The 27,527-nt window shown below is 40.7% G+C and overlaps 2 protein-coding genes across 2 annotated transcripts in view; both read left to right on the top strand.

Annotated features, from left to right (window-relative positions):
* Nucleotides 1–9,253, top strand: part of LOC130188076 (transient receptor potential cation channel subfamily M member 4-like) — a 57,549-nt gene extending 48,296 nt beyond the window's left edge. Inside the window, exons 26-28 of the mRNA XM_056406144.1 lie at nt 2,078–2,150; nt 2,621–2,715; nt 8,498–9,253. Of these exons, the coding sequence (XP_056262119.1) occupies nt 2,078–2,150; nt 2,621–2,715; nt 8,498–8,531 (202 nt within the window). The 3' untranslated portion in view covers nt 8,532–9,253. The remainder of the gene's footprint in view (nt 1–2,077; nt 2,151–2,620; nt 2,716–8,497) is intronic.
* A 6,535-nt stretch (nt 9,254–15,788) lies between these two features.
* On the top strand, nt 15,789–26,901 carry LOC130189305 (secreted acidic protein 1A). The gene is made up of 7 exons (XM_056408090.1): nt 15,789–16,036; nt 16,199–16,732; nt 21,018–21,163; nt 21,424–21,492; nt 23,980–24,031; nt 25,821–25,857; nt 26,342–26,901. Exons 2-7 carry the CDS (start codon nt 16,288–16,290, stop codon nt 26,382–26,384), a joined length of 792 nt encoding a protein of 263 aa, XP_056264065.1. The 5' UTR covers nt 15,789–16,036; nt 16,199–16,287; the 3' UTR covers nt 26,385–26,901.
* Nucleotides 26,902–27,527: the final 626 nt, after the last annotated feature.

The raw sequence follows: 27,527 nt of genomic DNA on the forward strand, positions 1-27,527 counted from the left end.
TTACCTTTACATTTACGAACATATTTTACCCTTGGGGTCAATTTGACCCCAGCAATTAAAACCTCTAGAAAATTATTAGAATTAATATTGCTTCCCAAGTTTAAGTGTGAGGTACTTTATGTTTGTTTGTTGACTACCTAAATAGCCCTTTAAATAAATAAAAAGTTGATATTTCTGATATGTTTGACACAGTGAAAAACAGCCTGGGGTCAAATTGACCCCAAAGAACACCGACATTAAACATTGAATGGGGTCAAATTGACCCGAAAGGTAACAGGAGGGTTAAACATTCTGTTTAGGATGAAGATGTATTAATGTTCCATATGGAAGAAAACTGCTAAATAACTGCTGAGTTGCAGCACCATTGTATAGAAGAATGTATAAATGTATATATCCGTCTTTTGTCATAAATCTCTATGTTCTCACAAAATATACCGAGAATATCGGTAATATGTGATTAATCATGATTAATCCACAAAAACCTGTAATTAATCCGATTAAAATTTGTAATCGTTTCACAGCCCTAATATTTATACGTAACATCACCCGTAGGCTCACTCAGCTCGGTCACTTTCACCGATGAAGTTACTGTTACGTCTGAAAGACTTCCGCTTCCAGCGCTACGAGAGCGGAACATCTAAACGCTGTCATTGTGTTTATAACATTATTATCCGTCTTGTTCTGATTCAACAGCAGCAGGACAACTCAAGAGCTGATTGGCCCGAGTTGCGAGATGACCGCCTCAAAGTTGAAATATTTCAACTCGGGGCGAAAATTGCGCCGCTGTAAACGCGTCGCCCACATCGCGTCGCCCCAAACGCGCCGCCCGGGAAAATATTGCATCTATCGCAGCCAGTCTGTACGTTGACTTTTCATGGGATTCGGTCGCGTGAAAAAATCGCATCGCTTTTGGTGTGACCGCACCTTAAGACATATGGCTGCAGATCAGATGATACGACTAAGAAGTCGATCATTGATCTCCGGCCTAAGGTGTTCTGGTACCAGGTACACTTATGAGCCACCATATGTCCGAACATGGTGTTCGTTATGGGCAAACCGTGGCTAGCACAGAAGTCCAATAACAAAACACCGCTCGGGTTCAGATCGGGCAAGCCATTCCTCCCCATCACCCCCCACCAGGTTTCTCTGTCATTGCCCACATGAGCGTTGAAGTCTCCCAGGAGAACCATGGAGTCGGCGGGCAGCGCCCTTTCCAGGACCCCTCCCATCGACTCCAAAGGTTGGATACTCTGAACTGCTGTTTGGTGCATAGGCACAAACAACCGTCAGAGCCTTACTCCCTGCAACCTGTAGACGCAGGGAGAGGACTCTCTCGTTCTCCGGGGAAAACTCCAACACAGCAGCGCTCAGCCGGAGGCTCGTGAGAATTATTCAACATATTCGTACCAATATCTAAAAAGAGAATCCATCGATCCTACCATTAACATCCACCTATCTGGACACGGGTTGTGGCGGAGGAAGGTATTCAAGACATCCAGCAACACTTTCAAGCTCGTCCTGGGGAAACCCAACGTCACAGGACATTGGAGAGGCTTGTGAGCCAAGACAGCCCAAAAATGTCCAGAGCATTTAGCATCTTAGGGTAAATCTCATCCACCCCTGGTGATTTGCCACAGAGGAGCTTTTTGACTAATTAAACAACCTGTGCCAGGAGTATGAATGAGTTGTGTATAACTAAAATGAGAATCCTCTACAAATCTGCACATGCAATGTAATTTGTCTGAAAGACATCTGTAAATGTCTAATTGATGCCTACTATGAAAATACATGAGTAAAGAAACAACCCTCTTGTTCCCCAAGGAAAACTTCCTTGCATTATAAAATGCCCTCCACACTACATACAATATTTTACATACAATTGTTGTGTTGTTTTTAATTATGTGCTGTTAATAAATGTCACTGACACTGGCCAAACATAGAAGCATACCTTTCATTAAGTTCTTCATTTACATGTTTCTGAAGTCCTTGTGTGATCATTCCATAGTTTTGAACTCATCTGAACTGCCATTCTAGTTGAGGTTTCAGTGGGATTATTTGTGTGTATTTGTTTCCTCAGGGTGGACAGTGTGCTGAAGCAGATGGTCGAGATCCGTGACCACGACAGAAGATTGCGGCTGCTGGAGACGGAGGTCAGCAATATCTCATTGCACTAGTGAGCCTAATCTTAATAAGACATAATCAGTGTTTGCAGACTAGAACCATAAACCATTTTCTTTTGAAAGATAGAATTTGTTTGTTTTAGGCATGAATTATTTATATGAAGTATTACATTTGAGATATCTCTTACAAAAAACATCTATCCCAGCATGAAGCTTTTAGTCCAGTGGCTGTACCTTCAAGTCAGTACTGTTAATCTTGGACAAATTGCAATTTTTTAAAGAATCTATTAATTAAATATTCCTGATTGAACCCGCCCACCTACAAAAATGCAGGAGCTGTGCTTTGTTTAATTTGGTACAATCTCTGCATATATGGGTACATTGATATGAGTATATATATCTGTGTGTGTGTGTGTGTGTGTGTGTGTCTGGTTTCCATGCAGCTGTTGGCTCTGCCCACTCAGCACTCATCCATCTTTGACTTTGTATCTCTCTCCCAGCTGGAGTACTGCTGCAGTGCCCTCTCCTGGATGACAGACGCTCTGTCTCAGAGCGATATGATAAAGTCTAGTCGCCTCCCTTCTGCTCCTCAGAGGTAAAACAATGTCAATATTTTTTACCAATAGGATACATATTAATCAAAATACCATCTTAAGACTCTAAGAACTTGAGGAAAACCAAAGAAAACTATATGCTGTGATATAAAACTTTTTAAATGTGGAACATTTTCAAGGAATTACACTTTTTTAACTGGTAATATTGTATTATGAGCTCTCTGGTGGGGTAATATTGTACTATGAGCTCTTTTAAGCTCTCTAATATTGTACGATGAACTCTCTTGTGGGGTAATATTGTACTATAACCTCTCTAGTGGGGTAATATGGTAGTATAAACTCTCTGGTGGGGCGATATGGTACTATAAGGTATCTATTGGGGTACTATGGTACTATAAGCTCTCTAGTAGGGTACTATGGTGCTATAACCTCCATAGTGGGTTACTATGGTGCTATAACCTCCCTAGTGGGGTACAATAACCTCCCTAGTGGGGTACAATGGTGCTATTCAATTCAATTCAGTTTATTTGTATAGCCCAATTTCACAAATTACAAATTTGTCTCGGAGTGCTTTACAATCTGTACACATAGACATCCCTGCCCCAAAACCTCACATCGGACCAGGAAAAACTCCCAAATAACCCTTCAGGGGGAAAAAAAGGGAAGAAACCTGGAGGAGAGCAACAGAGGAGGATCCCTCTCCAGGATGGACAGATGCAATAGATGTAATGTGTACAGAAGGACAGATTTAGAGTTAAAATACATTCAATGAATATGACAGAGTGTATGAATAGTTCATAGGAGGCATATTCCACGATGGAGACCTCCACGATCCATCAGGCAGATGGCGGTGGGGAGGAGGAGTGGGCGGAGTCTCAACAGTAGGCGGAGTCTCAACAGGACAGTGGCGTAGTCAGGAGCAGGAATTCCACGACCCAGACCTCAATGATCCATCAGGCAGATAGGATCTATGCCGTCTCATAGGGTCCGATGACCCCATGAGACGTGAAGTCAAAAGGACTCCGGGGAGAAAGCAGAGTTAGTAACGTGTGATTGAGAGATGACAATTCATCCTTAAGGAGAGAAAAAAAAAGAGGAGATAGGTACTCAGTGCATCCTAAAACGTCCCCCGGCAGCTATAAGCCTATAGCAGCATATCAAGGGGCTGGACCAGGTGAACCTGATTCAGCCCTAACTATAAGCTCTGTCAAAGAGGAAAGTCTTCAGTCTATTCTTAAACAAGGTGACTGTGTCTGCCTCCCGGACTGAAATTGGAAGCTGGTTCCATAAAAGAGGAGCTTGATAACTAAAGGCTCTGGCTCCCATTCTACTTTTTAAGACTCTAGGAACTACAAGTAGTCCCGCATTTAGTGAGCGTAGCTCTCTAGTGGGGCAATATGGTACTACAAGCTCCTTAAGATATGATGGAGCATCACCAATCAAGGCTTTGTAGGTTAAGAGAAGAATTTTAAAAGTGATTTTTGATTTTACTGGGAGCCAGTGCAGAGCAGCTAGTGCAGGAGTGATGTGATCTCTTTTCTTAGTTTTAGTGAGAACACGAGCTGCAGCATTCTGGATCAACTGGAGGGACCTAAGAGATTTATTAGAGCAGCCTGCTAATAAGGAGTTGCAGTAATCCAGTCTCAAGTAACGCGTGAACCAATTTTTCTGCATCTTTTGAGACAAGATGTGCCTGATTTTTGAAATATTACGTAGATGAAAGAATGCAGTCCTTGAGATTTGCTTTACGTGGGAGTTAAAGGACAAGTCCCGATCAAAGATAACGCCAAGATTCTTTACAGTGGTGTTGGATGCCAGGGCAATGCCGTCTACAGAATCCACATCACCAGATAATTGATCTCTGAGGTGCTCAGGGCCGATTAAAATTACTTCGGTTTTGTCTGAGTTTAACATCAAGAAGTTGCAGGTCATCCATGTTTTTATGTCTTTAAGACATGCTTGAATTTTACCGAGTTGGTTGCTCTCCTCTGGTTTTATCGATAAATATAGTTGAGTATCATCTGCATAACAATGAAAGTTTATGGAGTGTTTCCTGATAATATTGCCCAAAGGAAGCATGTATAAGGTAAATAAAATTGGTCCAAGCACAGAACCTTGTGGAACTCCGTGATTAACGTTGGTGGTTATCGAGGCGTCATCGTTTACAAATACAAACTGAGATCGATCTGATAAGTAGAATTTAAACCAAATTAGTGCCGTGCCTGAAATGCCTATCGACTGCTCCAGTCTCTGTAACAGGATGTCATGGTCAATGGTGTCGAATGCAGCACTAAGGTCTAACAAGACCAGGACAGAGAGGAGTCCTTTATCTGCTGCCATTAAGAGGTCATTTGTAATTTTCACCAGTGCCGTCTCGGTGCTGTGGTGTTTTCTAAATCCTGATTGAAATTTCTCAAATAAACTATTATGATGTAGAAAGTCGCACAACTGATTTGCGACCACTTTCTCAAGGATCTTGGAGAGGAAGGGGAGGTTAGAGATCGATCTGTAGTTAGCCAACACCTCTGGATCCAGAGTGGGCTTCTTCAGGAGAGGTTTAATAACAGCCACCTTGAAGGAGTGTGGTACGTGGCCTGTTAGCAGAGACACATTGATAATATCTAATAGAGAGCCGCCAATTAAAGGCAAAACGTCTTTAAGCAGCCTCGTCGGGATGGGGTCCAAGAGACAGGTAGACATGTTCGAAGTAGAAACCGTTGAAGATAATTGGTCACGGTTGATGGGAGAAAAGCCTCAAATATACACCAGGGCATACAGCGGTTTCCAAGGCCATTCCACTTGAGGACAGATTGGCACTGGTTATGGGCAAGAGAATATTAATCTTGTCCCTAATAGTTAAAATCTTTTCATTATAGAAGTTCATGAAGTCATTACCACTGAGGTTTATAGGAATGCTCGGCTCCACCGAGCTGTGACTCTGTCAGCCTGGCTACAGTGCTGAAGAGAAACCTGGGGTTGTTTTTATTTTTTTCTATTACTGATGAGTAATAGGCTGCTCTGGCATTACGGAGGGCCTTCTTATATGTTTTAAGACTATCTCGCCAAATTAAGCGGGATTCTTCGAGATTAGTTGAACGCCATATGCGTTCAAGCTTTCGTGACGTTTGCTTCAGTTTGCGGGTCTGAGGGTTATACCAGGGAGCAAACCTCCTCTTCCTCACTGTCTTCTTCTTCAGAGGGACTATCGAGTCCAGTGTCATTCTCAGAGAGCCTGTGGCACTGTCAACAAGATGATCAATCTGGGACGGACTAAAGTTAGACCAGGAGTCCTCTGTTATATTGAGACGTGGTATCGAATCAAATGCAGAAGGAATCGCTTCTTTAAATTTAGCTACAGCACTGTCAGTTAGACATCTGGTGTAGAAACTTTTGACTAACGGAGTACACTCCGGTAGTATAAATTCAAAAGTTATGAGGTTGTGGTCTGACAGAAGAGGATTCTGTGGGAAGACGTTCAAATGCTCAATGTCAACGCCATAAGTAAGAACAAGATCAAGCGTGTGGCCAAAGCTGTGAGTGGGTTTCTGTACTCGCTGACAGAAGCCAATCGAGTCCAACAAGGAGATGAATGCAGCACTAAGGCAATCATTATCAACATCCACATGGATATTAAAATCTCCAACAATAATAACTTTATCGGTTTTAAGAACCAAACTTGATATAAATTCTGAGAATTCTGATATAAACTCTGAATATGGACCTGGTGGCCGGTACAGAATCACAAATCGAATTGGCTGTAGTGTTTTCCAGGTTGGATGTGAAAGACTAAGAACAAGGCTTTCAAATGAGGTGTAGTGTAATTTTGGTTGAGGATTAATTAATAGGCTCGATTCAAAGATGGCTGCTACTCCACCTCCTCGACCGGTGCCTCGAGGAATGTGAGTATTAATATGACTTTGAGGAGTCGATTCATTCAGGCAGACATATTCTTCATGGCTCAGCCAGGTTTCAGTTAGGCAACATAAATCAATGTGATTATCTGATATTAAATCATTTAGTAACACAGCTTTAGATGACAGAGATCGAATATTTAGGAGACCACATTTAATAGACCTACTTTGTTGCACTGCTGAAATAATGGTGTTAACTTGTATAAGGTTATTGTGTACGACTCCTCTTCTGCTTACTTTTGATTTATTTAATTGAAGTGGCCGTGGGACAGACACAGTCTCTACTCTAAAGTCATGGGTGGGTAACTGCTCCAATGGAAGAGCAGAGAAGGGTGTTAAACTACAACTCTGCTCCCGGTTCCTGATCTGAACCCTGGGTTGTCATGGATTAAGTCCGGTGATCAACTTGGTCATATTCGCAGAAATGAGACGCTCCGTCCAACGTGGGATGAATGCCGTCTCTCCTCATCAGATCAGGTTTTCCCAGAAAGTCTTCCAGTTGTCTACGTAGCCCACATTATTCGCTGGGCACCACCTCGACAGCCAGCGGTTGAAAGACGACATTCGGCTATACAATTCGTCTGTCTGCAAATTTGGGAGAGGGCCAGAGAAAATTACGGTGTCCGACAACGTCTTGGCATAAGCACACACCGATTCCACATTAATTTTAGTGACTTCCGACCGACGGGCTCGGGCGTCATTACCACCGGCGTGTATTACAATCTGACTGTATCTCCGCTTGTCCTTAGCCAGCAGCTTCAAACAAGACTCCACGTCGCCCGCTCTGGCCCCCGGGAGGCACACGACTCTGGTCCGCGGCTTCGCTATTTTCACGTTCCTGACTATAGAGCTCCCGATAACCAGGGTGTGTTCCTCAGCGGGTGTGTCGCTGAGCAGGGAAAACTGGTTCGAAACGTGAAGTGGTTGGTGCACAGCGGGCTTCTGTGTAGACTATAACTTCCCTAGTGGGGGTAATATATATGGTAGTATAAACTCTCTGGTGGGGCGATATGGTACTATAAGGTATCTATTGGGGTACTATGGTACTATAAGCTCTCTAGTAGGGTACTATGGTGCTATAACCTCCATAGTGGGTTACTATGGTGCTATAACCTCCCTAGTGGGGTACAATAACCTCCCTAGTGGGGTAATATGGTACTACAAGCTCCTGTAGCTATGATGGAGTATCACCAATCAAGTCTTTGTAGGTTAAGAAAATAATTTAAAAAGTGATTCTTGATTTTACGGGGAGCCAGTACAGAGCAGCTAGTGCAGGAGTGATGTGATCTCTTTTCTTAGTTTTAGTGAGAACACGAGCTGCAGCATTCTGGATCAACTGGAGGGACCTAAGAGACTTATTAGAGCAGCCTGATAATAAGGAGTTGCAGTAATCCAGTCTAGAAGTAACGAATGCGTTGACCAGCTTTTCTGCATCTTTTAAAATTAAGATGTCTGATTTCTTAAATGTTATGTCGATGAAAGAATGCAGACCTTGAGATTTGTTTTACGTGGGAGTTAAAGGAAAAGTCCCGATAATAACGCCGAGATTCTTTACAGTGGTGTTGGATGCCAGGGCAATGCCATCTACAGAAACTATATCTCGATGCTGTTTAGAAACCCCAGTTCATACGAACATATTAAAATAAACTGTTTTTTTTAGAAAAAAACTGCAGTGTTTTTCCGCCTTATGTTATCTATAGGTCGAAACCCTTAAGATTGTATGTAAATGTTGTATAAGTACAGTATGTTGTGAGATAGTGTAAGGTGTTGTAGACACATACTAATCTTTAAGTGGTGCTGTATCTGTTGCATCTGGATCAGCTTGCATTGTTTTTGTGTTCTTGAGAATTAATATTTTGTCTTGTTGGGGGATCCTATTTTGGATTAATAATTTTCTTTTCTTTGGCTGTAGATCTGACTCGACTGTCTCTAAGCTGACCCCCTGAACTCCAGGACCACACACACACACACACACACACACACTATACTACACTCTTCTGCTAGTCATGTAATGTATTTTACTTTGTAGAATCAGTATGTATGTTGTTTGTGAGATGCATTTTAATTTGGACAAATAATATGCTAATGATTTGTTTTCACAACAAGCATACATTGGTGTCGGCTACAGTCCTTTTTTATCCCCAGATGTTACCAGTTTGCCTTCAGAATATGTTTGCTAAATTGATTCAGGAATACACATATCACTATGTATGAGATTAAATGCTTTTATATCATTGAAACCTTTTTTATATTAACAATATATCAAATTGCTCAAATGTGAACAAGGTCACTGAATAAGAACTCTTTAGTTTCCTTCAGCTCGTCAGATGTTTCTAGTTTTGTTGGTCAATCCCATGAAGCCAGAGTTCAATCTATATTCAAAATAAAGAAACAAAGCAATAAAATCAACGAGGGCAGAACGAATGTCTGTTTCAAATAGTTCCTATCCACGTGTATTAACTAGTTATTAACAACAGTATAAATCTAAACTAAGCTGAAGACCAGGAGTCATTATGGGATATTTGACAAATAAAATGACAACTAAAGGTGACAATGAGTTAATAGTATGTAATAGACTATTAGTAACAGATAGTAAACTCAAGTGTCTATTCCAAATGTCTGTTTGAGCTAACAGACTATAGATGAATATATAAATATATAAAGTCAATGGAGGTGTTACGTGTTGTACTGTATGATAAGCATCTGGATTTAAAGCCCATGGAGAGAGGATGGCTCAGTAAAAGGTGCTCCACTTCGTCATCTCTCAAACAACACACTGTTGTCCCATCAGTCAATTTGTCTCCTGACCAACGAGTTAACGAACTCCAAACCAGTTTGTCTCTAAATGTATGTTGTACCGTTCAAAGCATTATATCTGCGTCCAAGAGGGGACTGTGTCGAGTTCAGACAAAGAAAGAATACAAAGGCCAACAAGGTTGTAATCCAATGTCAATTTACCTTTTCCTACTCTTGAAGTATTTGGTTCTAAATTCATTTTATTACCATTGTATCCAGAGGTTTTAAAAAAGGACCCAGGTGCAGGTATAGGCAAAGGCTGAAATAAATATAGTAATCGTTGCATTTTGATACAGCAGATTTTTCCTAGTTATGTTAAATCAAGGTATATCCACCAGGTGCACTTAAAACTTTTGGATTCTTCCATTTCGAAAACGGTGGCTTTCAATTTATAGAGATTCTTTAAGTATTTCAATTAAATTCAGTTTATTTGATATAGCCCAATATCACACATTACAAATTTGCCTCAAAGGGCTTTACAATCTGAAGACATACGACATCCTTGACCTTTGACCTCACATCGGATCAAGAACAACTCCCCAAAAAATAAAAAAAACACTTTCAGGGGGAGGAAGTGAAGAAACCTTCAGGGGAGCAACAGAGGAGGATCCCTCTCCAGGATGGACAGAAGAATATATGTCATGTGACCAGAAGGAATCATTACAGAGTGACATAAACATTCAATGAATATGACAGAAATACATGAATAATAAGTAGAAGGAATGGACCACGATCCAGAAAGGATTAGAGGCCGACCCACCAGGCAGGAGGCATCAGACCCAGCCAGGCCCGATGGACCCTATGAGACGTGAAGTCACAAAGACTCCGGGGAGGAAGGAGAGTTAATAATGTGTGATGGAGGGATGAGAATTCATCCATAAGGAGAGAGAGAAGAGGAGAGAGGTGCTCAGTGTATCCTAGACGCCCCTCAGCAGCCTATCAGCCTATAGCAGCATCTCTAGGTCTGGACCAGGTGAACCTGATTCAGCCCTAACTATAAAACTATCAAGAGGAAAGTCTTCAGTCTACTTGTCGGAGCCATTAGTTATGGCTGTGTATTATATGTTTGAGTGTGGAGTCTATCTCAGGTTCACCACGGGTGGGCAGTGTGTATTAGGGTGGCAGGTAGTTTATATATGGGGCACAGGTGCAACTGACAGAGGTAATGATGTGTGGGTGACGCAAGCAAGCAAGACACACCAGAGGGAGACCAGGAAGTTAATATATATATACACAGTTGTATTGTCAGTAGGGAACTGTAATTAAACGTGAACCTCGCCCAACGATACAAACGGCCTGGAATCTCTTTGTTAAAGTGAGTCAGGAACAAGATCTTCTCCCGCACCCAGCCGAGTGGCCGAGGACAGAAATCAGTCACCACACTCCTCTTACATGAGGTGACTGTGTCTGCCTCCAGGACTGAAGGTGAAGCTGGTTCCATAAAAGAGGAGGAGCTTGATACCTGAAGGCTCTGGCTCCTCCTACTTTTTAAGACTCTAGGAACCACAAGTAGCCCCGCATTTAGTGAGGCAGCTCTCTAGTGGGGTAATATGGTACTACAAGCTCCTTAAGATATGATGGTGCATCACCAATCAAGGCTTTGTAGGTCAGGAGAAGAATTTTAAAAGCGATTCTTGATTTTACTGGGAGCCAGTGCAGAGCAGCTAGTGCAGGAGTGATGTGATCTCTGTTCTTAGTTTTAGTGAGAACACGAGCTGCAGCATTCTGGATCAACTGGAGGGACCTAAGAGACTTATTAGAGCAGCCTGATAATAAGGAGTTGCAGTAATCCAGTCTCGAAGTAACGAATGCGTGAACCAGCTTTTCTGCATCTTTTTGAGACAAGATGTGCCTGATTTTTGAAATATTACGTAGATGAAAGAATGCAGTCCTTGAGATGTTCTTCACGTGGGAGTTAAAGGACAAGTCCCGATCAAAGATAACGTTGAGATTCTTTACAGTGGTGTTGGATGCCAGGGCAATGCCGTCAACAGAAACCACATCACCAGATAATTGATCTATGAGGTGCTCATAGCAAAGTCAAAATTACTTCAGTTTTGTCTGAGTTTAACATCAAGAAGTTGCAGGTCATCCATGTTTTTATGTCTTTAAGACATGCTTGTAGTCTAGCGAGCTGGTTGGTCTCCTATGGTTTGATCGATAGATATAGTTGAGTATCATCTGCATAACAATGAAAGTTTATGGAGTGTTTTCTGATAATATTGCCCGAAGGAAACATATATAAGGTAAAAAAATTGGTCCTCACATACTCACATACGAGTCTTTTGTGTCCAGGTGGGTGAGGGCTGGGTGGAGAGCAGAGCAGATTGGATTCTCCGTGGACCGTTTGGCACGGTATGCAAACTGGAAAGGGTCCGGGGTGGCGGGAAGAATGGATTTGATGTGTGTGACATGCAGGGCTCTCAAGTTTTGAAGACAGGCAAGAGTGACATATCCATCATCACCCCCAGAACGAAACTTTCGGATATCAGTCGCGCGCAATTCCAGGATGCTTTACTTTCATTGGTTGCTGGATTAAATCTTACCCAGATACGTTTTTTTTCTGATTGGCTATTGTGTAGCCCATTCCTCTTGTTTGATTGGCTGATAAGTGGCTCCTCACAGCAGAACTCCAGGGGAGCGCTTGATTCCTCCACGGTGAGGGCAGCGCGGCCAGCTCATGTTTGCGCGCTGCAGCACATTAAAACATTAAATAGCCGAGAGTTTTTTTTCAGCGTGAGAAATACGATGTGTGGCGGGAATTTATTTAGCCATTGTCAGTCAGCACTAAATATGAGCTTTAAATGAATCTCCATGCTCCTTTATGGACACACACACACACACACACACACACAGGCACACACACCCACACCAGTCCCTTTAGGTAACTGTATCGTGGAAAGTGATTTCCTACTTTAGACAGCCCTTACATGGAAAGAGCTTCGGTTGCAGCAGATCCACAGAGGCAAATGAGTCCTGCTGGTGTGTGTCGGATCTGGTTGACGAATGGACCAAAGGAGGGCACTTGCTGCCATCTCTTCACCTCACAACACCCTGTCCCACACCATAAATAACACCGAGCATTTTTTTCTTCTTTTTAACCAGACATGTAAAGGGTTAAAAGAGGTGCCGTGTTAAGGTCTTTAGTCAGATGTCAACATCTGGCCCAAGCTGACAGGCTAAATGTCAGATAGGCATGTGCTATTATTCCAAACTGAATCTCTTTGAGACTGCACGGAGAGGAGGAATTAAACAGTAGAGCGTGTTAACTAAATGGGTCATGTGGGTCAATGCAGGCAGTCGGTAGTCCAAAGTGAGAGAGTAGAAATGTCTTTGGCATGTCGGAGCTCATCTCCACTTTCAGCCACTTTGCAGTCTTCATCTCGATCTGATCTCCTCTCTCATTTGGTCCCCTGCTCTTTCCAACTCAGCTGTTTCTCACTGCCACTAGTCTATCACCATTAGAAACTTCATTAGCGACAAGTTCTCAAGGATTATGATTACCTAGAGCTTGAAATAGTGACTCATATTGGTGGTGATGTGAGTTATAATACAAGGCAAAGTCTCCCCCTCTTTTATTTGATTGAGAGACAAGATGAAATTCTAGAGCAAATAACTAACAGCTCACAAGTCTTCATTTTATTCCTGGCCCAGCGGAATTTAGAATCTGGGCTGTGACATGTTCCAGTACTTGTAAATGACGTGTCTATTTATTCAACCAGGACTGCTTTTTACAATTTGAGGGAGACCTTTGCCAAACCTTGATAGGAACTGACCCAAATGATACAGAATTCATTCAAATTACAGCGGCGGCATTTTTCCAGCTTGATTTAAAAAGTAACGTGTGTGTACCAAATGGAGTTAATGGAGTGAGAATGCTTCAGCAATCATGTTAAAGAATGTACAGAAAGTGCACGTTTGGTTTAGGGGGTGGATTTCAGAGGTTTCTGCCATTGACCTCTTCCTTCGTGTACGTGTAGGTGAGAATTGACAGGGGGGTGGAATACTGTGATGGTCCCACACAAACAGAGCCAGAGAGGCTCACATTACACTGACTCTGTCAGTGTGTGGTTTTAAATAGAGTGGTTGTCAACTCCTCCCTTGCACAAATCCATTTATTTTGGGGGAAGCACATAGGGGGAGGGACTGGCAAAAAGATGGGCTAGAGATCAGTGTCTAGCCAATACCCTTGGTCGTGCATACACTCTGGCTGCATCAGCATGGTGGCGATACGAGAGGTATTGGACAGAATTTGTAAAAATATATTTTTTAACAATGGTCCAGAAGCTCAGAATAATGATTATGAAGCCCAAAGTCAGATGCCTCACTGGTGGCATCTACTTTTACATGACATTACATGTGTTTAAGCTAACGCTTTTATCCAAAGCGACTTACAACAAGTGCATTCAACCATGAGTACAAACTCAGAACAACAAGACTTACTTGCTGCAATGTTCATTACAACTCGGACAAGGGTTAGGGTTAGGGTAGGGTTAGGAATAGGGTTAGGGTAGGGTTAGGGTTAGGGTTAGTGTTAGGATAGGGTTAGAGGTAGGGTTAGGGTTAGTGTAAGGGTAGGGTTAGGTTTAGGGTTAGGCTTAGGGTTAGTTACCCTAACTCAGGGACTATGTTGGAGAGAATGCAGATCAAAGTGATGGTTTATCTATGCCTAAGCTAAGTGTTTGTCCTTAGGGCAGTGAAAGGTCATAGGGACATCGAAATGGATTAACGGATTCAGGGGGAGGGGAAATCACGCAAATTGCATGTGAATCTGCTTTTTAGATCGTGCGATATCTCAGGTCAGTGTCTCTCGGAATAAACTCCCTTTGAATGATTTTGCAACCCACCATGAATGGTCAATACTAGCATTGAACATCAATGTAGGGAGTAGAGTAAGCTGACCTAAAGTAGGTAGCAATGGAGTCTGTCCTTTGTAAAAAGTAATTTTTCAGTTGTCAAACAATATGAATATTGAGACTAGATAGTGGATGAAGCTAATCTGTATTGTCCAACAGTTTGAGTGACTGGTTTGCGAAACAGACAATCTGACATTGACACACACCTCCCACGGGGACTGGCCAGGTGTATGAAATGGAACAAAAAACTTCTAATTCTTCTGCACTTTCTATATGTTCAAGGAGGGCCTTTTATTGAGAGAAATGTTATCCCCATTGGATCCATGGATATGTGTTGCCCCTCTCCCAGACAGCAGTCCATTTGGAGCAGCTATAAATACTTTAGCCTTAAGGCATGGTTGGATGACACTTTACATGAAGTCAGGGTAGTGGATGGTTGTGGAGCAGTCTGTCTTAGCTTCCAGAGTTATAACATGCCATCACCGATGAGCAATCAATCTTACCTTTAATGACGATGTGTCCTTAGAGCTGGACATCTTGCATGTTTAGGTGTTTTCACTTGAGAATGACCATGGCCATGCTTTCCATTTGGGAAACATTCTTGCTTTCAAAATGGAAAGGATGGTCTTATGAGGAGCAACAATGTGATTAGGTGGGTCACATTCAAGGGGTCACAAAAAAGTATGAGGGGCATCCTCTTAAACCATGAATACCTCAGGAAAAGTCATTGAAATCCAAATAAATACCTTGTTGGAGGGTTGAGGGAAATGCTGGACTGGAGAGCAGTCATTGCTAAAGACTCTAAGGAGATTTGATAAAATTTGGTAAATATATCTGCAGAACTTTTACTTCATAATATATATATCTGCAGTAGACCTCTGACCAACACAAGGGAGACTGAATGTTTGTATGGCTTTGAATAATGGTACCTAACTTTGAATCTAATATGAAATGCAAGCATAACTTCAAGAGCCTGTTAACTCTTAATAAATGCATTTATTCTGTCTCATTTATAATATCTGGATTTATTAATTGTCTATCTCCTCTGGTTTTAACTCTTCAAGATAATATAAAGTTCTGCTGAAATGTTAGTTAAAAAAATTGTTAGGATCCTTAATTTACACTCAAACTTGCAATGTAGATAAGGCCCATTGGGAATTGTGTCATACCGGTTTATCGGTTTAAAAAAAGTGGGTCCCCAAAAGTTTGGGAAAAGTGTCGAAATATCTACACCAAATGCCACAGAACTCTGACTGGTTACTTCTTGAGATACCTCACTCTGGAACACAGCAAACTTACCCTCCCAAAGGATCGGCCAACATTGCTATACCCTGCTGCTAGTGGGGGAAATGTTCAGCTAACTTGGTCATCGTTGCTTGGGCAAAAATTCTTCTCTGGTCCCCTTTAAAGTGAACTTGTTCTAAAGTTAAACTTGAATATTTGATGATGATGGCAAAGGAAGCATGCGCCACTCGTTCCTTATACCCCCCTCCAATCGCTCCCCTCTTCTCTCAGTCAGTTAACTTATGGATAGTGCAGGCCTGCCCACCAGCATTTGCCCCTGTCAGTCAGCCTTGACTGCCCCCCTTTCCTCTCAGCTTACCCCATAGGTTGGTCTCACTCTTTTTCCGTCGTGCTCACATTAGTCCGGTCTGTGTCTCCGGCATTGACCAGTTACTGACAGCTCTGCTCCGAGTCTCTTATTGCAAAAGTCTTAACTGATACACAGGTGCTGGACTCGACTAAAAGAAACCCCATCTCTTTGTGGTCCCAGATTCCGAGGGAGGACACCTGATTTTGTAAGGATCATTTTTTCAGGACTTGGGTACAAGTGTCTGGATCTCACAGCTTGGAATATCTTCTTTGCACTGGACCCGGTCTAAAGGATTCCATTAAAATTGATGTCCATTTCCTAAATCCGTCTAAAGTGTGTCTGAAATTGTGAAGTTGTGTGTTTGTAGGACAAACAGGCAAAACGAGCTGCAGTGCTGGACTCCTGCAGTGATTCCAGAATAATTCCTCATTAGCTGGCCCGGTCCCGGCTCTGAACATGGCCTCGTTGAGAAGTTTGATTCTAGCAGTATTGCTGGCGCTGCTTTGCAGCTTCCACACCCCGTTGGCTCCCGGCGTCAAGGCCCAGGACCTGCCGCTGCGCCACGAGCAAGGTCTGATGGCTGACGACGACGACGACGACGATGACGACGATGACGACGACGATGATGACGATGATGACGACGACGATGACGACAATGATGATGATGACGATGACGACGATGATGACGATGACGACGACGACGATGATGACGACGATGACGATGATGATGATGACGACGATGATGACGACGACGATGATGATGACGATGATGACGACGATGATGATGACGACGATGACGACGATGATGATGATGATGATGACGATGATGATGATGATGATGATGATGATGATGATGATGACGACGATGATGATGACGACGATGATGATGACGATCATGAAGGTCAGTCCATTAAAATATGAAATAGTTTCAATGTTTTCATATCTCTCTGTCTGTGTTCGCATATATGTAGATGACTGCACCTGAAGCCCATTACAAACTGCGTATGCTCAAAGCATCCACCTTCCTCAAAGCATCCGCCTTCAGTAAAGCATCCGCCTTCAGTAAATCATCCGCCTCCAGTGAATGAAGCCACGCTATACTGTTTGTTCCAGGCTTCGATTGGCTATTCAAACACAGTACAGATATAAATGCTAGGTTCCAGATTAATTTAATTAATTAATTAATTTAGTGTTTCATTTAAAGTGTTAGTTATGGCTGATGCTTTGAAATTCAGTTGGTGATGTGTTTCAGGTACAAATGTGTGCACGTACATTATAGGACAATACAAAGATATATATATATATATCATTATAATGATATATATATATATACAAAAGGGGAGGAGCTAAGAGCCACTCCCCTTTCGTTGACATTCCTACAACCTTATCATCTCTGTCAGTTCTTATTTTAATGTCTCAAAGCTCATAGGTAATCAGAATCCCTCCTGCACACCTTTTCCAGCTGTCAATCACCCTTGCTGTCTCTGACACTGTGTTCTTCTCCCTGCTTAACTAGAGTTATGAGCACTCTGGGGAAATTGAACTGGCCCATCTGAAGTCCAACTGTCCGAAGTCCTTCGTACAGTACACTAGATATGAACTTGGGGACTGCAGACGCGTTGATTTGAGAGAGAGAAAGAACAAAAACACTACTTCACACAAACCGAGCTCGGCTTGGAAATCAGTCAATGGGGTCAATAATCTGAGATCTTTTGATTTGTGTTTCGTCTGAAAGAATGGTTCCTCCACTAGGATCTTCCTTTCTCATTTGTTTTGAGATCAGATTGACCTGCATTTGTGTATTTATGTGAACCTACAGAGAAAGAAAGAGAGACAGTGATTTAGGGGTGGGGGGGGGGGGGGGGTGTTAGAGAAACGGACAGTGGGGAGAAAAAAGCGCGAAGGGAGGTGCAGGAGGGCCACAACCTAAATTAACTTAGTTTAAAAGTGTATAATTATTAAATAATTGTCATTCAAAAAGAATCTCCGAGTGCTACAGAGCCAGGAGATAAAACAAATACAAAGATATCAAGTTTCTCTCTTTCTCCATATCACTCAATCTCTTTCTTTCTCTGTGGAGCATTTATGCCGCTGTCTGTTAAAGAGCCATGTGATGCACACAATACAGTTTTTTAAAAGTCTGGCGTGTGCACTTGTAAACTTTGCTAAACCCAGATAAGATAATATAATAACTTTCAATGTATCTATGAACAGTGTAACAAGCATACCTCTTTTTATTTTCTAAAACATGCAGATGTCAGAAGCTTATATTAATGATGACTATTTGTTTTGAGCTTTATGTAATTTCCCCCTTACTAGTCAATGCTTATTTAGCACTGATGTAATTCAATACAAATATTTTACTCATTTGTGAAACTAAGCTGAAAACTCTTCATTTGTTATGAAATGTTGGAATAGTGGATGATGATTTTTTTTTCGACCTTTAGGGAGAGAGTGTTTGGGAAAAGAGATAAATGTCTCTTTCAATAGAGGACGATAAATAAAAGAGTTAAAGCTCCGTCTAATATTAAAATGTCAAGAGATGAAATGGTTGTTTGCTTTTTTGTCAAATATTTTGTGACAACTGTGAACATTCATTTGTGGAAAATATGACAATCACCACGATCCATTTATGTCTTAAACCCTACTTTCATTCATTAAATAAATCAAATGATCATAAAATGCCTTAATTTCTAATCTGTTATCAAATACTTTTTAAAATAAATAAATGCATGGAGAGCATTATTACTTTGATCAAAAGCCTGTAAACATGTGTTTGGGTCATATTACCTGTTTGAGGACCAGAATGGTGAAGTCCAGACATTTGAAACCTGTGAGTATACAGTATGTTCTGACCACAGCATGTTCTATTATTTATGAATGTGTGTCCGGGGGGATTATACATGTTGGGCACCGTTGTAATATAACTGCAGTCTCAATTAGACACAGATTTTAACATCTGGATGAAACATTTTCTTTGTTGATTGAAGGACAAACTCATCAACAAAGTCAATCTCTCAAAATGTGATAGACAATAAAAACAAAATTATTGAAAAAATGACTTCCAAAGTGTAATTAAGATTCCTGAAAATTAAAGAAATCATGTTCTGATTGTGTCAAAAAAGTAATTTGCAATGTATTTGTATTGTAAAAGTTCATTTCCCCCTCCTTTGCCACTTTGATTACTATTCCACAAATACAATAAATAGCTGTATTTACTTCTAAATTCATATTTGACACCAAACCAATCTCATCCGTGTATGTCCAATATGTCACTATTATAATGTGATATTATAATGTATAAACCTGACAGTATGCCATATAGTTTAAAGTATCTCACCAATTTTAACATTAAAATGCAGCCTAACCGTAATCCTGCAGACCCCAGAGGTATACTGTAGTCTTTTATTCTATATCATTTTAATAATTCATCACTTTGTCAATCAATTTGTTGTAATATTCTTGCTGTGTCTATTTGAATTAGTGCTTTAAAAAAATGACAATGTAATGAGGTGTTACACACTGCCATGTGTAACACAATGTCATGTGTAACACAATGTCATGTGTAACACACTGTCATGTGTAACATACTGTCATGTGTAACACAATGTCATGTGTAACACAATGTCATGTGTAACACAATGTCATGTGTAACACACTGCCATGTGTAACACAATGTCATGTGTAACACACTGTCATGTGTAACACAATGTCATGTGTAACACACTGTCATGTGTAACACAATGTCATGTGTAACACACTGTCATGTGTAACACACTGCCATGTGTAACACAATGTCATGTGTAACACACTGCCATGTGTAACACACTGCCATGTGTAACACACTGCCATGTGTAACACAATGTCATGTGTAACACACTGTCATGTGTAACACACTGCCATGTGTAACACACTGTCATGTGTAACACTATGCCATGTGTTACAGGTGATTTGTAGTCACTAAAGTGTTAACTCGCCCATAAGCATCCTTCCTCTAACTCTTCGCCCCTCATGTAAAGTTGACACAAGATATGAACCTATTCCCAACAGGTTTGCCCGACGCCATTTTGAAAGTAGCATATATACAGGAGGTCAGATCAGTTTCAATAATTGCAAATGCAGAGTGACTCACAAATTAAAAACAGGAAGATTCACAACGAGCACAGAACAATTCACAAATATATTCAATGTACAAATGCACAAAGAACAATTTACAGATACTTTCCAATGCAAACGGAAATAAATTACAATTTATAGAAATGTAAAAGAAATGTCACAGATATATTTATGCATTTCTATGTGGACTTGTCTATTTGTTTGTGGATTGCACTGCATTTGTTTATTTCAGGGAGGGGGTTCTTCTTTTATTTATTTATATATATACTGTATATATATATATATGTATATATAAATATAAATATATATATAATTTGTAAAAGTAAATTAAAGAAGACCCCCCCAAAAAAATCATATTTCCCTCAATATGAATTGATTCTGATGATTTAAAAATATATATTTTTATGTTCCTCATAAACTTAAAAAAATCTATATATATACATTACGGTTCAAAAGTTTGGGGTCATCCAGACAATTTTGTGTCTTCCATGAAAACTCACTTTTATTTATCAAATGAATTGAAAATTGAATAGAAAATATAGTCAAGACATTGACAAGGTGAGAAATAATGATTAATATTTGAAGTATTCATTTTGTTCTTCAAACTTCAAGCTCAAAGGAAGGCCAGTTGTATAGCTTATATCACCAGCATAACTGTTTTCAGCTGTGCTAACATAATTACACAAGGGTTTACTAATCAGACATTAGTCTTCTAAGGCGATTAGCAAACACAATGTACCATTAGAACACTGGAGTGATCGTTGATGGAAATGGGCCTCTATACACCTCTGGAGATATTTCATTAGAAACCAGACGTTTCCACCTAGAATAGTCATTTACCACATTAACAATGTATAGTGTGTATTTTTGATTAATGTTATCTTTATTGAAAAAACAGTGCTTTTCTTTGAAAAATAAAGACATTTCTAAGTGACCCCAAACTTTTGAACGGTATTGTATACCCAATTAATAAATGTTTATACTATCACAACGGTGTAACATGAGCATTATTGTATGATCTTTTCACGAATTTTTGTTTAAAGCTAATTTATTATCAATATAATGTACAGGTGACGATGATGACGACGATGATGATGACGATGATGATGATGACGACGATGATGACGATGACGATGACGACGATGACGATGATGATGACGACAATGATGGGACTTATCACAAGGGCTCTGTGTGCTCATATTGTGAATTCTGTGAGGTAGGTCTGAAAAAAATGTCAGAAAACTAGAGAGCTTCACAAAATGGAGTGATGGGAAATCCTAAATAAAATATAATAATGTAGCGCTGGCAACTGCCTGTGCTAAAGAACAGCTGACATCTGTTTCATGATGCATTGAAATGGATGTAGCACATATATGTACATCCATCCTCCCCTCAACACATGTCCCCTCTGTCGTTCTTTTATGTACCATCCTTTCTAACTCTTCCAGATGTCTAACTAAATGTCTGTTCTCACAGCACTGTGACAGCTGTGATAAATGTCCTTGTAAAGAGGGAGACAAGTCTGAACACTGCGATGACTGCAAGGTGAGAAAATACATCTCATAAGGTTGTGCATGTTATTACGACCAGTTCCAGTGCACACTATTATGACCACTAGACTAGATTTATTGTTGCAGCAGCAACACATTTTTACAAATATAAAATACAATAAAATAGCAGGACATATTACATTTGAGGATTGAAATAATAAAAGAAATGAAAATGTAAAATATTAAATACAAATGAAAGTGTAAAAATGAAAGTGTATACAGTGTCTCTAAGGTTAGGGTAAATATTAAAGACTAGTTCCAGTGCACGTTATTATGACTGGCCCCCAGTGCATGTTATTATGACTGGCCCCCAGTGCACACTATTATGACCAGTTCCAGTGCACACTATTATGACCAGTTCCAGTGCACACTATTATGACCAGTTCTAGTGCATGTTATTATGACCAGTTCTAGTGCATGTTATTATGACCAGTTCCAGTGCACACTATTGTGACCAGTTCCAGTGCACACTATTATGACCAGTTCCAGTGCACACTATTGTGACCAGTTCCAGTGCACACTATTGTGACCAGTTCCAGTGCACACTATTGTGACCAGTTCTAGTGCACACTATTATGACCAGTTCCAGTGCACACTATTATGACCAGTTCCAGTGCACACTATTGTGACCAGTTCCAGTGCACACTATTATGACCAGTTCCAGTGCACACTATTGTAACCAGTTCTAGTGCACACTATTGTGACCAGTTCCAGTGCACACTATTGTGACCAGTTCCAGTGCACACTATTATGACCAGTTCCAGTGCACACTATTATGACCAGTTCCAGTGCACACTATTGTGACCAGTTCTAGTGCACACTATTATGACCAGTTCCAGTGCACACTATTATGACCAGTTCCAGTGCACACTATTATGACCAGTTCCAGTGCACACTATTGTGACCAGTTCTAGTGCACACTATTGTGACCAGTTCCAGTGCACACTATTATGACCAGTTCCAGTGCACACTATTGTGACCAGTTCTAGTGCACACTATTGTGACCAGTTCCAGTGCACACTATTATGACCAGTTCCAGTGCACACTATTGTGACCAGTTCTAGTGCACACTATTATGACCAGTTCCAGTGCACACTATTATGACCAGTACCAGTGCACACTATTATGACCAGTTCCAGTGCACACTATTATGACCAGTTCTAGTGCATGTTATTATAACCAGTTCCATTGCACACTATTATGACCAGTTCCATTGCACACTATTATGACCAGTTCCATTCCACACTATTATGACCAGTTCTAGTGCACACTTTTATGACCAGTTCCAGTGCATGTTATTATAACCAGTTCCCTTGCACACTATTATGACCAGTTCTAGTACATGTTATTATGACCAGTTCCATTGCACACTATTATGACCAGTTCTAGTACATGTTATTATGACCAGTTCCATTCCACACTATTATGACCAGTTCCATTGCACACTATTATGACCAGTTCTAGTGCATGTTATTATGACCAGTTCCATTGCACACTATTATGACCAGTTCTAGTGCACACTATTATGACCAGTTCTAGTGCATGTTATTATGACCAGTTCCATTGCACACTATTATGACCAGTTCTACTGCATGTTATTATGACCAGTTCCAGTGCACACTATTATGACCAGTTCCATTGCACACTATTATGACCAGTTCCATTGCACACTATTATGACCAGTTCGAGTGCATGTTACTATAACCAGTTCCATTGCACATTATTATGACCAGTTCTAGTGCACACTATTGTGACCAGTTCTAGTGCACACTATTATGACCAGTTCTAGTGCACACTTTTATGACCAATTCCAGTGCACACTATTATGACCAGTTCTAGTGCATGTTATTATAACCAGTTCTATTGCACACTATTATAACCAGTTCCATTGCACACTATTATGACCAGTTCTAGTGCACACTATTATGACCAGTTCTAGTGCATGTTATTATAACCAGTTCTATTGCACACTATTATAAACAGTTCTATTGCACACTATTATGACCAGTTCCATTGCACACTATTATGACCAGTTCTAGTGCACACTATTATGACCAGTTCCAGTGCATGTTTTTATGACCAGTTCCATTGCACACTATTATGACCAGTTCTAGTGCACACTTTTATGACCAGTTCTAGTGCACACTTTTATGACCAGTTCCAGTGCATGTTATTATGACCAGTTCCAGTGCACACTATCATGACCAGTTCCAGTGCACACTATTATGACCAGTTCCAGTGCATGTTATTATGACCGGCCTAGTCATAAAAACAAATCTCTTTCACGAGTTATGTAGGCATTTGTACTGTGGATAACCCTCTTTATTAATCACAATACAGCTTTCACTTTTCCATCTGACTTAAAAATTCCTCGACCACACAGGAGTACAAAGCCTCGTTTCAGACAGACACAAATCATTCACCAACATCATATTGAAATGTTTTAACTTGGAAGCTTGTATTAATAACTCCTTGTTCACAGATGTGTAGTTTCTGCCATGTGTGTCCTGCTTGCCAAACGGTTTGCCAACCCGGTGAGTAAATGCAGGGCAGCTAGACTAAAAACCTCAAACATGTTCACAGTATTGAATGATAAACATGGGCTCAGATCAATCTCAATAATTGCAAATGCACACAGAGACTCAGAAATGCAAAGATAAAGATTCACAAATGCGCACGGAAGAATTCACAAATATATTCGATTTACAAATACACGCAGAAAGATTGTGATGGGAACGGGCAACGGGGAGCTCGTCCCACCACGTCTTGAGTTTGGATTTGACCCGCCACTGGGAGTCGTGCAGTCTCATCTGGGAACGTTACCTTAAAAGTACTATTTGAATCCATGAAATGGTAAATCTTAGATTTCTACGTCAGCAGTGTTATACCAACAACATGCCAACAGTTCTGCCTCTGATGAGAAAGGTTAGATGATGGAGGGTCCAGCTTGTGGTGGAAATGAATGTTCCTTTACCCTGTGAGAAATCAAAAGTATCTTAAGCACAGTTGTCTTATTACAGTTTATCACAGGAACAAGATTACAAGGAACCAACTATGAGCCGAGTACAAACTAGTCGTGAAACATCGATGAATGGAACAGGAATCTCTCGTCTAGTCAGAAATGACTGCTGTCGTTCAGCCTAACATCTCCGTCTTCATACATTCACAGTGTCAGGTCTTTGTGACGGGGTGAGGCTCAGGCGCAGAGAGACAGCCTGGATGCAATATAAATAACAAAAAAGCACTCTTTAATGAGGCAAAACAGTTTACAAAAAAACAAGGTCCAAACGGGGCAGGCAGAGAATCCAGGTTCGGGGCAGGCAGGGTCAAACAGGCAGAACCAGGAACACGGACAGGCCGACGGGGAAAGGACACGGAACTAGAGACGACAATCCGACAGCAGACAAGGGAGACTGACACAATATATAGGGGGGGAAACAGGTGTACGACATCAGACTAACGAGACAAGAGTGGCTGAGGGCAGGTGAAGGGAATTAAACAATTAAGACAGAGAAGACACAGAGGAGACACAGAGGAGACATAGGAGACACGGAACACAGGAGAAACAGAACAGGGTGTTACACACAGAAGCCCAGTCGAATAATAATAATAGAATAATAGCTGTGTTTGATCTGCTGAAGCGGAGAGAGATGATCGGACGAGGCCGTCTCTCACCCCACCGCCCCGGGCCTCTAGAATCCATCATGTTTGGCTAAAGTCCACTAAGGACATGTCCAGTGCTCCCCAAACTAAGGCGCGCAGGCCGGCTACAGGACCGCCTCCACATTTGGCCCGGCCCCCTGAACAATAGCAGAGACGCATTCTGATTTATTTTTATTTTTTATTTTTTAGTCTAGCCATGCAAATCCTAGCCTAGCCCCTGTCAAATAGAACGGAATAATGGCGAGAAGGTTAGGTAAGAGAATAAATAGTGTTATTTATTTCCTGACTTTTTTTTCTGTGAAGATCCCGGAAATAGTTATTAATATTTGGTTATGTGTGGCTTTCTGGAAAACAATAAATGTTTATACCCCTGCGATCGTCACACTTTCTCTGTTACAAACTGACCCCGGCCCCCATCAGAGAAGGGAAAAGTTATGTGGCCCTCACAGGAAAAAGTTTGGGGACCCCTGGTCATGTCGGTCATCAGCGGCGTCTCGTCACCCCACCTATTTCTTCAGACACATGTCCACACATGGAATATCAAATGAGTTGCACAAGCTACGATTACATAACAGGTCAAGGATTAGGATGTCTGTGTGTCGTCCCCCCCCCCCCCCCCCCCCGACACATCTCACACTTGCTTTGTCTTTTTTTCACCAGGGGGTTTTCTTGATGAAGTGACTGGATCTATCTACAAGTAAGTAATTAAAAATATATATATATTTTAATAACAAATTTTTTTTACAGGATATTAATGGTGAAATAGCCAGCATTTACAGTTTGTTAGACTGAAAGTCTTATTTTACAAAAATAAAATACACAAATATATAACCTTATAGAAACACCACACAAGGATGATGGTTTTTTTTAACATCATAAGATGAAAACAAGGAGAAAACAAAGCAAGACAAAACAAAACAAAAATATTACACAAACTTTTCCCCATCCCACCCCCTCCCTTGTATGGCTCTCAATTTCCTTTCATTTTTATATCTACACAGTCTTTATACAGTTTACATACACCCATCCGTACACATTTATATCTACATAAACCAATACAGTATTCACAACACATACATCATTTTGGACCCCCCCAAAAAAAGTAAGTCATCTTTACACTGGACAGAAACCTTTTGTTGCATGAATAAACTTCGGTAACCTGTGTGTCTCTCCGTCCACAGGACTGTAGCTGATGTATTTGATGACGCCGACGATGACAACTAAATCCGTATATGTTGCCACCATGTGGCCAAACTAATATGGTTCACCTTCACTTCTGATATTTCATTGTTATTTTTGTCTTTTTCCTTGAGAGCATTTCACTTTTGCTCACCAATGACTGAATATACATTGTTAAAGCTAAATAACTAAATTATTATTATTTGTGTACTGTTGTGAACTGACAAGTCGTACTGTACTTTTAAGGAACTCAATTATTTATAGTCATATTTGGGATGAATAAAAAAGAGGGGACATTTTCACTAATTGATTTAGGAGTGCTTATTAGACTGAATGAAATGCCATTTAACAATAACACACAGGGAAATAATTTTGTATGGAAAAAAAGGCAATTTAGGACTGCATAGACTTGGACTTGAGTATGAATGATGACATAATCAAAAACGTCTCCATACACTAGCATGGACATTGTGGTGGAGCTAGATTACAATTTGAGCTCATACTTTTGCACATAGGTATGCAGCTAATACTTTAAATAAATTGTCCTTGAAGTTGTAACTCCCTTAGTTGTGTTTCTGTGTAATAAGAATAAGAGAACCCACATGAGAACAGAGGAGTCCAGTCATGTACTTTAAATACCGTGAAATACAAAACAGATTTAACACACAAACACTTTCTTACAACTGCATTAGCAATAAATGAACCAAAATCATGCACATTATATGATAGTATTTGGACAGAAGCAGTATATTACTTTATTAAATGATTACAAGTCAATTACTTTACTACCCAACATGTGGACTATGACTACATATCTCCTTAAAACCTCTACTGCTTTGTGTGGGTCTTTTTTGAAAAAGTTCAATTTCACAAATGTTCATGTTCACAACAAAATGCAGTTGTAGCCGATTTGCTCCAAGAAAACAAACAAAACATTCAGAGTGAAACAAAACTAAAGTTGTGCGTGTTCTGGGAGCAGAACTGGTTGTGGAGCCCGACAGCAGCATCATGAAGGAAGGACCTGCGGTACCTCTCCTTCACGCACCACCAGGCACGTGCACAGACATTTTGGGGGGCAGGTGCTCAAACCCCCCATAAAGGGCACCCATCGACAAAATGATTTTTCTTTTGATCACTGTAACTTGAAGTTAAGTAACTGGTTGCTACGAAACACCTGAAACACATTGT

This window comes from Pseudoliparis swirei, chromosome 23, assembly GCF_029220125.1.
Source record: "Pseudoliparis swirei isolate HS2019 ecotype Mariana Trench chromosome 23, NWPU_hadal_v1, whole genome shotgun sequence".
Lineage (NCBI taxonomy): Eukaryota > Metazoa > Chordata > Actinopteri > Perciformes > Liparidae > Pseudoliparis > Pseudoliparis swirei.

Coding starts and splice junctions, on each gene's coding strand:
- LOC130189305 (XM_056408090.1), top strand. CDS start 16,288: ATGGCCTCGTTGAGAAGTTTGATTCTAGCAGTATTGCTGGCGCTGCTT. Junction 21,164..21,423: donor CATATTGTGAATTCTGTGAG/GTAGGTCTGAAA, acceptor CTGTTCTCACAG/CACTGTGACAGCTGTGATAA. Junction 25,858..26,341: donor GTGACTGGATCTATCTACAA/GTAAGTAATTAA, acceptor CTCCGTCCACAG/GACTGTAGCTGATGTATTTG.